Source organism: Schistocerca americana, chromosome 4 (assembly GCF_021461395.2).
Source record: "Schistocerca americana isolate TAMUIC-IGC-003095 chromosome 4, iqSchAmer2.1, whole genome shotgun sequence".
NCBI lineage: Eukaryota > Metazoa > Arthropoda > Insecta > Orthoptera > Acrididae > Schistocerca > Schistocerca americana.
Window position 1 is genome coordinate 91,505,485 of NC_060122.1, and position 12,403 is coordinate 91,517,887.

A 12,403-nucleotide genomic window follows, 5' to 3' on the forward strand; every position below is an offset into this window, starting at 1 on the left:
ATTGTAGTCACTTAAAATGAATGGATAAATTGGCTTGGATCATTGGTATGTGGGGTATGAGAGACCTCTCCTGCTGCTGGATCTTTGAGGATAGCAGCTCCATAGACAGTATTTTGCTTAGTTTTAATATGCAAACGTGTAGGATTACAAATTTTTGGAAGACTCATGTTATGTGCACTGTTCTAATAAATCCATAAGTACAACTTTCCTGTTTTTATATATGCATTTTCTACGGGATAAACAATTTGTCTAATGGTTTAAATGCCCCACTATTGCAGTTCCACATTTTCACAATGCAGCATTTTCTGTCTCACAGTCTGTTTTACCCAAGAATCTGTATATTCTTGTTCAAAAAATATTTAGCCTTTGTCCATCCGAGTACTTACTGGAGTAACATGTACAAATTTCAAGTAAATAGGTCAAGAACTTTTCAGGACATTTTCTTACAATATTTTCTCTTTCCATCCATCTGGACATTTATTACGGCATTGTGTAAATACTGGAAAAATCAACCAAAACTTTTAGATTTTTACGAACAGCATTAAACCATGTCTTGTCTTTATATAGTAGTCTGGAAGGTATTAATTATTTAGCGTTCCTTTTTTATTTTTTTTACAGCATGGTATTTCCTTAAAGTGGTACAGGCAATGGAACATGACAATTTCACAGTAACAATTAGTTTCTTTTTTATACAAACATTTCCATCAGTTCCTCTTGCACACACTCGGCGCTGTTTGGAAGGACTGTATTTTCTCCATCATCAGCAGAATAATTGCTGAAAAATGCTGCTCTCCTAATGACTGACAATATTGTGGCATATGGCAGGGACAACTTGAGGAAGGAGAAAATAAATTGCTTTTCACTTTATTTCATCACATACAAATCCAAAATGTCGCTTCACACAGACTAAATGATATTTTTCAACCTTTCTTCTATTTCATCATACTGGATACACAGACTTCTCTCAGTCTGCTTAATTTCATTTCCCATTATACAAACATAATCAACAACTACCTAAGAATTCTTAACATTTTACTTCTCATATTTAATGTTTTCCATATTGATGTACTCAGCTAACAAAAGTGCCCCATCATTCTTGTCCTCCCCTTTTATTCCAAACACATTTCACTTTCGGCACACAACCATTTCTCTTCTGTTGCATACGTTATTTCAGGGACAAGTTTGAATGTCTCTAATGTCAGCTTCACTGTAGTGTATGTCTCTTCACTTTTCTCTTTTAGAAATGTCAGTGAGTTAAGACAACGAGTAAAAATTGCCAACTGTCTAGTAATATCCTTTGTTCAACAGTAGTTTTATGAGAGTAATTACCATCTGTGAAAATGCTGGTGAGTTCTCTGATATATACTTTTTTGTAAGTATTATTATGACCACATAAAAACTTCTGGATTTACAAAATATATACATCATTATACTGTAAAGGCAATGAACATTTTAAAAATTTGACACTTTTAGCAACATTGTTTCCCATGACAGCATGTAGGTTTTTTAAGCATATTTGGTACAAACTACTGAGACAAGAGGTAAGGACAACAGAAATTGGTGCAAAGAACATGTACACTTGATATGTGGAACTAGAATAAAGGACAAGTGAATTAAATTAGAAAAGCTGTAAGATATGAATGTATATTCCTAAACTATAGATAATACTCTGTACATAAATTTGTAAAACTTAGTAGAGAAAATAAAGAAAATAGAGTTTGTAAGCATTTAGAGTTATAATATCCACAAAGTACAGTAATAATGATGACAGAATTCTAAAAATTTCACAATCAACAGTTTCATATGTCGAAGCTTGGGAGAAGAGGATAAAAATAGATCTATGTTAGTTTACATGTACAAATGCATATGCATTAATTAGTGCATGTGTGTGTGTATGCATGTACACAGAAACTGGACATTATGAATGCAATATGAAAAAAATATATCATTTTGGCAGATTCAAAGCAGTTTTTGAAACTAAGTGCATATATAATAAACAACTGTAAAATTTACTCACTCTGGCCTTTGTGCATTTTCATTCTGAATACGAGAAAAAAATGCTTCCTTTTGGTCATACACTGATGCAGCTGTCATGTTTTGGTAACTACCACCACAGTCTCCAGACTCATACGAATTACTATATTTTGTTGGTGATGCTTGCTTCTGAGCAGAAGATTTATTTGGGTCCCACGACTTTCCTTGTGCAAGAGTTGCAATCTGCCAAAACATTGAAACAAAATGTTTTATCACAAAAGGCCATGGACAATAAGTCTTGATAGCTCACAACAAGTAAAGCATGTAGGGAAAAAAGTAATTAACATTCCCCTTTTCATCTGCAAAAAACACAGACCACTTATTGTCAACTGTAGACATGAACAGTAAGAATTTGTGTCATACAATAATGTATATATCTTCCATAACAAGACTAGATGGGAGTGTTAGATACGAAGTTGGAAAAAAATTGTGCAGCCTGCATTAGGGATATACTCAGTTACTTACCCAACACATTCTCTTGGGAAAGTGTTAAGTGTTTCCTAGGCTGATCCAAGCAATGGGCGAGGTTCACAACTAAATGTCAATTTTGTTATAACAAATTTTCAATGTCCATGAGAATATCATGTACAATAAAACTACTGTTTATTTCAGTAATTGTACTTAATTGGCCTGTTGTTCATTTATTTATTAAGTAGTAGCTCACAAGTTGTTGACCCAATTAACTCCTTTTTGCTTGAATTATTGGTGGGTTGCCATTTCACCAATGTCGCGATGAGCTCTTTTGTTGCAAAGGCTTTGGATGCAGACCATGGGGCACTGCTGTACAAATTACTGTGCTATGAAATCAAAACAAATTAATACAATTGGTTCCACTTCTCACTTACGTGGTATGATATACAACAGAATTTGAGAAGGTCCCATAACTAGAATTGTATTGTTATCCAACCCAATGCTTTTTCAGTATTCCAAGATTTTTGCTATCTTGATTGGTCACCTTTGGTGTGCTAATGTAGAAAGTGTCTCAAATCAGCTAAGCGAAAAATCCATGTATTTTTCATGTTTACTTACATATATAAGCCAATTTCAGATTTTCTTTTGTGAGTGATTGTGTGTGCTGAATAGGTCCTATAAGAAATTCTACTGACTAATTTTTAACTGTTTGCATCATTTCTTCATTATCTGTCACTTATTGTGTCAATTCTCATACACACTATGATCTATATTACGTATTCCTGAATGTTTGGGAGAATTGCTCAAAATTTACAGTATATCTTCAGTGTTAATAGCATTTCAGGTCCTTAGACAATTTGGAAGCAGTATCTTTGATCAGTCTTTTCCTCCCTAATTAAGTGTATCTTTACATGATTAAAAAGTATATTTCTGAGACTTTTCAGAGGCTTGTAAGCATTACACGTAACATCTTGTAGTAAGCTGTGAATTAACAGTTGTGTATCCTGCAAACATTGGAAGCGATCTCTTTTCAAAAAATTATTTTGCTTATCACAGTGTGGCTATGAATGTGATTAATGCAATGATTTCACTATTTTCTGCTCACTGACCTGTTTCTTCTAAGTCATTGTTTAAAATTTTTATGATCATAAGATGAACTTAGCTCTTATGAAATGAACTGTGCTGCAATGTAATATTGTGTTTTGCATATATTGTTGCAGCCATATACAATCCAACTGTAGTGATATTTTTAACATTTGTCATACATAACCACTGTTTTTGAAATTGCTACACGTCTATTAGTGAGCATTATCTCAACGAAAATTCAAGGCAGTTATATTCAATAAATCCATCAATTTTATCTGAGGTTTTCTCCTGTTATTCACACAAATATCATTCTTGGGTCTTGTAGCTTCAAATCTTAAAAGGAATTCTGAAATTAAAACAGAAACACCGCACAAATAAAAATACAGTCTCATTGTGGATGTGCCCTTGGGAATGGGATTTGTTAGTTGCTGTTCATAAGCAGCTGGAAAATTCTCCAACTGTAGCTCCTGGAAGCAGCTTTGAATGGTTGTATTTGGCAGATCCTGTGGATATCGTCTCCTCACCTGGAAGTACAGTAACTATCAGCCCTTGACTGTGCGTGGTATGTCGAGGGGCACTGTACAAAGACGCAGGCACCATGGAAAACTAAGGGTATCACAACCATCAACTTAAACAACACGTCTGAGGTGCTGTCTTAAATTGAAACTGAGCCAGTGAGACACTTCACCTGTTGAGAAGCTTACTATGTCCCATGTCATTGGGAAGAAAGCGCAAAATGGTGATGGTTGTCATCTTCAGTTGAAAGACTGATCAGTTGAAAGACTGATATGATGTAGCTCTCCACCCTAGTCTACACTATGCATGTAATCATCCTTTGCTCTCTCCACAATTTTAGCCTCCACACTTACTTCCATAACCAAACCGATGATTACTTAATGCTTCAGGGTAAGTCCTATCCACCAATCCCTTCTTATAGTCGAGTTTGTCACAAATTTATTTTTTCCCGAATTAGTGTCAGTACCTCTTCATCACTTAATCTGTCCATCTAGTCTTCATCATTCTCTTGTTGTACCAGATTTCAAAAGCTTCTATTTTGCTTATCATCCATGTTTCACTTCTGTACAAGGCTACACTTCACACAAATATGTTCAGGAAATGCTTCCTATCATATTAATTTATATCCAATGTTAAAAAATTTCTATTCTTCAGAACTGGTTTTCTTATTACTACCAGCCTGCATTTTTTATACTCCCTACTACAGCCACTGTTGCTTATTTTGCATCCCAAGTAACAAAACTAAGCTACTGCTATTACTGTGTCACTTCCTAATCTAATTACAACAGTGTTGTTCTACATGTACATGATTACTCTGCAATTAAGTGCCTGGCACAGGATTCATCAAAACACCTTCAAGCTATTTCTTTACCTTTCAACTCTAAAACAGCGCACGAGAAAAACAAATTCTTACATCTTTCTGTGCAAGCTCCGATTTTCCTTATTTTATTATGATGATCATTCCTCCGTACATATATGAACACTGATGAAATATTTCCACTCACTGAGGAGAAAGTTGGTGATAGAAATTTGATGAGAAGATCCTGTCTCAATGAAAAACCTTTGTTTTAATGATTGCCACTCCAATTCATGTATTAGACCCATGGCACTCTCTCCCCTACTTTGCAATAATACAAAATGAGCTGCCCTTCTTTGGACTTTGATGCCATTCATCAATCCTACCTGATGTGTATTCCACACTGTACAACAATACTCCAGAAGGGGGCAGACAAGCATAGTGTAAGCAGTCTCTTTAGTAGACCATTAGAATTTTCTAAGTGTTCTGCCAATAAATCACAGTCTTTAGTTTGCTATCCCCACAACATTTTCTATGTGATCATTCCAATTCAACTACAATCTGTCACCCTTGTTTTACATTTGTTTAGGTTCATTGTATAGCCTTTTTTCAAGAAACTATCCATTCTGTTCAACTGTTATTTCGAGTCCTATGACCTCTATGATAGAATTACAGTGTCATCAGCAAACCTCAATGTTTTAACTTCTTCTTCCTTAACTGTAATTCCCATCCCAAATTTCTTTTTAGTTTCCTTCACAGCCTTCTTGGTGTACACACTGAATAACATTGGACACAGGCTACAATCCCGTCTCTCTCACTCCCGTCTCAACTACTGCTTTCCATTCATGTCTTTCGACTCTCATAACTGCAGTTTAGTATCTGAACAAGTTCTAGATAACCTTTCTTTTCTGTACTTTATCCCCACCACCTTCAGAATTTCAGTCAACATTGTCAAAAGCCTTCTATAAATCTACAAATATCATAAATTTAAGTTTGCCTGTCTTCAATCTAAGATAGGTTGAATGTTCTGGCATTTCTTCAGAACCCAACCAGGTCTTCCATGAGGTCAGTCTCTACCAGTTTTTCCATTATTTTCTCAACAATTCATGTCAATTATCTTGCAACCATGACTAGTTAAACTGGTTGTTTTGCAATATTCACACTTGTCAGCACATGCCTTCTTTGGAATTGCAATATAACAGTCTTCTTAACATCTGAAGGTATTTTTCCCATCTCATATCATTTGCATACCAGGTGAAATACAGTTTTGTCTGTTTGTTCTCCTGAGGCATTCAATAATAATGGGGGGGGGGATGTGGGGGGGAGGGAGGTGGGGGGGGGGGGGGGGAGGGGGAGGGGGGAGGGAAGTGATAGAATTCTAGGATTGATTGTGGATTCAACCCTGAACCTTTGGATTTGCTGTCTGACAACCAATTAACCACAAATCCGCACTTTTTTGTAGCAGTAATTGTGCCATAGAGGTAATACAGTTCCATGTTTGCTGTTGAGTACACATTGCATTCTAACACACTGCATTAAGTTTAAATAGCTCCTAGTTACCACTATTTCCTTACCTTTCGTACACATACTTTCATGTAAATCACCATCTGCATCATCATTCCGGATGAAGAAATTTCAGTTAATGGAAAGATTAACAAACATGGAAGACAAAGATGCACTCAGCTTAGAAACACTGCACAACAATGTGACACATGACTTACTTTGTCTCTGTAAAGAGCAGCTGCCTTCGTATTGTACCGTCTTTGGATTGACATGCTGTCATCCCAGTCTGGTTGTGATTCAAAAAATTCTCTTGCTCTTCGATTGCCGCCAACCTAAACAAATATGATACATGAGAATCTTGTTCTGAAAACATAAGGAAATGCAGCTAATCTTTCTGGGCAACATTAAATTTCATTATTGAGATCATACACAGTAGCTGAACTGTCAGAATATGTAACTGCCATTTGAAAAAAATCTGAGTTTGATTCCAAGTACTGTCAGAGCTTTTTTTTTTGGGGGGGGGGGGGGCAGGAAAACTAGAACTGGGTGCTCTTGACCTTGTAAGACTGCATGAGGAGGTGATGACTCCAAAATCATTAAGTTATAAACAGCTGGGAAAATGGTTGTCTCATCACATTCAGAGATACCATTGTCTAAGGATGACCTGGTGATCAGTCAGCAACATCACGTGTGCAGGTCTGACCACAGAATTCATTTAGTTCTTGTTAAGAGCATTCATCTAGGCTGCATTTTTCCTTTGTTTTCGCATCATTGGTAAAATAGCAATAATCCAACATTTTACTCAACAAGCCTTTCTTATTGGTACTGTAAAATGACTAAATGGGCTGCCCTGCAACCCCCTCCCCCCCCCCCCCCCCCCCCACCCCTTTCTTCCTTCTAGAAGAGGAAAAAATTATATTACAGAATTTTGCTGTGCAAACCAAGTTATTCTATAAAAAGACATCTCATCTCTGTAGCCAATCTCAACTGTTTTGTAACTTCTTATAAGCCAGTTTTGCCCCCATCACTTCACATCGGCCATTGAGTGCTACTAGGGAGAGTGAGGCAGCAAACCAGAAAGGAGTACAAACAAACAAAATTTTAATTATTGGACATAAAAACCAGCATCTGCTTTCAGGGTTTCAAAATTCCCAAATATGCAGCAAGTCATCATACAATATACAGGGTGAATATAAAGCCTTTCACAGATTACAAAAACTTATTTCTACGGCACTACACTAGATGCACCTGTGTGGTTTGCTGTAAATGGTAGATGGTAGATTAATTCATGAACACTCTCTCTCTCTCTCTCTCTCCCCCCCCCCCCCCACCTCTCCCCCCCGCCCCCTCCCTCCCCTGGTATGCTGCTGTCCCAATGGCATCTATGCAGAAGATAATGCATTGTTTTTTGTGGTTTCAATGAGAGATTGGCAATGTTGGTGACAAGGCAAGAAGCAATAGACCTGGAATGAACAATGATATGAAGTGGTTATGGAAGAGATGTTGGCGAAGTCATGTAGAGACACTGAGTATCACCTAGATGCTCCAAGGGCAACAGATGGAGCACAAGTTGAAGTTATCAATAAAAAAAACTATGAATTAACATACCATTTGCAACAAACACATTGCTATATCCAGCCCAGTTCCGTAGAAAAAAATTTTTGTAATCGGGAAAAGACTATGCTCCCCTTGTACATTGACCAGACACACCAATGATAGTCTTAGATTTGATGAAAATGTCCAGTGTATTGCCTGAGATCATTGCACCCAATCAATACAATAAGTGATCTTACAGCATTTCTGTTTGGAATGACATTTATACTTGCCTGTTTCTTTATTTTAATATCTCCATTAGAAACTGGCACAAAGTATTATGACAGATAAGTAAAGATAATTCATCCTTGTGTCATCCAAAGAATCGTCATCATTGACATTTTTTGCCACACATTTATATTCTAATGTTGGGTAAATATCACTTCCAAGCCTTACGGGGACAACTATTCTTGAATGCTACTGGCCTGAAACTAAGTGATCAAAAGAGGGCTACTTTTTCATTCATCCAGTCCAATTTTTATCCTATTATATTTCAAGTATGCATTTGTCAAATCATTTCATTTCATACTATAACACCTCTTGGTTTGATCTAACGTATTTTCTAAAACACTCTTCTCACTTTGCAAATATCTACAGTAATACTAGTTTCATCTTACACTGACAATATGTTTATTAAAGAAACACAGCTGTAGGTGTTAAAGGCAATGTCAATTGCTCATTTTACTATAACCTATAGTGCTTCCAATTCCATCTTTTTCTTCTTCCTGAGACTTATCAGCTTATGCAGGTCGTTTACAAAACCTCCTCAAATCTCCTCTTGTCTTCTAAAATTTATTGTCTAGAACTTCCTCCCAATTCTTTCCTCTTCAAAGCACATCATCTTTCACCTCGTCTCTCCACATTTTTCGTTGTCTTCCAATTGGTCTTCTCCCCAAGCTCTTAACATGACCAAACCATTTCAGTTCATTTCTCTCACGAGTTTCTTTTAGTGGATTGATCAGCATCACGTTTTGTATTGTTTCGTTTTCACTCTGTCCTTAACCAGGTTCCCTTGTAGAAAGCACACTTACCACTTAAATTCTATTCAGAGTTTTCTTTCCCAGGTCCAACATTCTGAGACACAGGTCAAAATTATTAGATAATACTATTTGTATGCCATAATATATCCTTTGGCAGGTATTTTCCAGTTACTAATTATTTCAAATACACGAGTTTGAGCAGTTTTCTATCCTCTTCGAAATTTCTTCCTTGGTCTTTTCTTTCCTCATCAACTTACTTCCTAGATACCTGACAGCATCTACTCCACCCATTATAACATACATTCACGATTTTTTCATTTTCCCTGCCAATTTTCATTACCGCACTTTTTGTTAAACTTTTTCTCATGCCTGCTTTTCCAGTTATCCTCTATCAGGCATTTAGTTATTCCAATTTTTGTTCATTGTCTTCCCACATCATCAAATCATCTGCACATGCTATGATTTTTGTATCTAACCATTGCTGAACTTTCCTTATGATGTTGCCCTACCAATACCGAAGAGCACTGCTGAGAGCACACTTCCTTGTCAAACTCCTCTGCCTGTTCTAAACCATTCCGACTTCTTGTCATTTATTATGACCCAATTCAAGGAATTTGTTATATATGTTTCCAATTCTGAGTTGCATACCTTTTGACAGTTCCAATCTATTAGAAACTTGCCATCTCTCTTCCCTTCTAACATTGTCTTAAGCCTTTTTTGAATCTATGAATGAAAGTACAATGTCTTTCGCAAATTCCCATTTCTTTTCTACAGCCCATCTAGCTGTATATATGGGACCTATAGTTGACCTTCCACATCAAAGACCTTGTTGTTGGCTCCTAATTGTGGTTGTATCTTGTTCTTGATTTTCTGAAAAATTATCTTTTCATAAGTCCTCATGCTCGGTACAGTCAGTCAGAAACCCTTTTACTCAGAAATGGGTATAGACATATCAAAATTGAAGTTTATGCCACATATTAAGGTCTATCGATCCTTAGTGATTTAAATATTGAAGCTTCTAAGTCAAAGCAAACAAAAGATAGGGACATTTACATCACATATTTTGATACTTGCAAACTCAAGGTCATCAAACCTCTAGGGTACTTCCTGTTGACCAAGAATCATGAAAGCCAAGGTTTCACAATACAGCTACAGGAAAAAAAATGCAAATAGTGTTAACTTTTATTTATATCACACAAAAATTATTTCTTTTGTCATTTGTTATCTGACTTCAAACATAAAATTAAAGCATTATTTAAACTCTTTGCATTTCCAGGAGCAATACCTTGCCTGTATCAATATCAATAACAAGCAAAAATTATCTAGATTCTTGATTCCCACACTGGATGAACTGTCAATACTGTCAATAAATATAATTACGTTTGTACAGAACCCTGACAGTGGGAGTTCTACTTGCCCATTATTCTATAAAGCCATTCTTTGCCATTTTTCATTTCTAAAACCGCTTTCTCTTCAAATACTGATATACAGTGTTCCTATGCCACACCTTTTAATCACACTTAAGCATAAATGTCACTATACAGATGCATTCTGCATGGCTAAAGAATTCTGGTAAGCCTTTGATGGTCCTGGGTCATTCAAGTGGCCTAAGAGTCCCCACTCGGCCATCTCCAATTTTGATAAAATTTTTACAGGATGTACATATAGACCTTACATGAAGCACTGCCACATTACAGCTTCATAAGTAGTGCGGTGGAGCCACTAGCCATCTTTTTGTAAAGGCATGTTTTTTGACATTGTAACTGAAATGAACAAATTATCAACTTTGTTGTACCATTGTTCAGGGTCTAAGAGACCTGTTGTGCTGAAACTGTGATACAATTCAACTTTTTGGGTACAATAACTTAGTTGTAGTACTTATGGTCAAACTATGGTAAATTCATCATAGTGTGCTATCAAAGTGGCTCATAAATCTTGTTGTATCAAATTTTGACTATACTTTATTGCCTTGTATCTACTGAAAGAATAACTTTCTGAAGCTGATACTTTAGTTATCTGCAACCTGTCAGCATGTCATAAAGCTCTGCAAGTGGCATCCAGATTGCTCAAATAATAACTTAGTTATCAGCACTCACCTCATCTGATCAGAAAAAGTTGTTTTTATTTGGAGACAGACCAGTTCAGTGTCAACAACAATGGAGTTTGATAACATGCTTCAACAATCAGTCTGAAGAACACTGTTGTGTAGTGAAGAGTGTTCAGACGTTGTGTGTGCCTTTTTAAATGATGTAACATGCGTTGTCATTACTGTATAAAAATCTTTTTTCGGCAAGTAAATATTATTTCAAGGTATGGGGTGACTCTTTACAAACGTTTATCAGGTTATTTAATTTTTTTCTGTTTATTCTCAAGGAAGTTCCCATTATCTATGATTGTTTAATATTTTTCAGTTGGAAATATACACCACTTCTGCTTTATCCAATATTGAAACAAACTGCAATTTGAAGCATAAATTTAATGGTAGTGTAATGGATATCAACGAGGTTTCAGTACCATGTGTCATCGGCCATTCAGATAATTCTGCATGTCATCTGAAAACATAACACATCAACAAGGCTTCATTCCAATCAAAGAATGTTCTGTAAAGCAACAGGAATTAATAAACCAAAGAAGTGAGATATGTCTTACTGAAAATGCACAAATATGCTTTCATCACAAAGCAATACTTGTGGACAAATATGACTTTCTAGAACAGATCTTGTTGTAATCCTTTTGGTGCAAAGAACCATTCTATTGAAAAGTGTTTATGGATTGTCAATGTGGAAACAGCAAAACAATTGCAAGCCTTGACTAAGAGCAATGTGAAACCTGGTCAATAGATCAGTCCAACTTGCAGAAAACAATTTTTAGCAAAGAAAGCAGAAAAATCAGTCAACTTCAAACCAGTCAGAAGATGAAGCATATCCAGAAGTATCAATCTATTCAAGCCTACTTGCTTTTGGGGTCTCCCCTCTAAAATTTCAGATAGTATCAAAAAGGGATGTGAAAGGTTATGCAAAATTAAAAATAAGCGAAGCTCAAGAAGCAATTGCGAATAACATTGCTGCTGCTGGAGGATTCGCCCCAAAAAGCTCTTCAAACACCTAGTACAAGCAAGGCATGTCCTGATTGTGAAGATCATAAGCATCTGATTAAATAATTGAAAGAGAAGTTGCAATTGTCAAGGCAGCCTCAAAAATTGCAAATACTTACATTAGTACCACAAAGCTGGACTATAAAAGAGACAATGCAACAATTTGGTGTTTCAGTGAGGATCGTATCCAGATGCCGTAAAAGAAGGAGTGGTAACATTTTTTCAGAATTAATAATTTGAAAGAAATGTTTGCTGCATATCAACTTCAGCATGGGCCTGAAATTGGATTTTCCAAATTTTGCGAACTGAGGCCAAAATGGTGCATCACTGTGGGTGCTGCAGGAACCCACTCAGTCTGTGTTTGCACTTTACACCAAAATGTGAAACCAA

The 12,403-nt window shown here is 36.2% G+C and overlaps 1 protein-coding gene across 3 annotated transcripts in view; it reads right to left on the reverse strand.

The window, feature by feature from the left end:
* LOC124612329 (ADP-ribosylation factor GTPase-activating protein 1) overlaps positions 1 to 12,403 on the reverse strand; it is an 85,796-nt gene that overhangs the window by 54,830 nt on the left and 18,563 nt on the right. For all 3 annotated transcript variants that reach the window (XM_047140470.1, XM_047140469.1, XM_047140468.1), the window contains exons 3-4: positions 6,565 to 6,678; positions 2,018 to 2,217 (exon numbers count right to left, since the gene is read on the reverse strand). In XM_047140470.1, the coding sequence (XP_046996426.1) occupies positions 2,018 to 2,217; positions 6,565 to 6,678 (314 nt within the window). The remainder of the gene's footprint in view (positions 1 to 2,017; positions 2,218 to 6,564; positions 6,679 to 12,403) is intronic.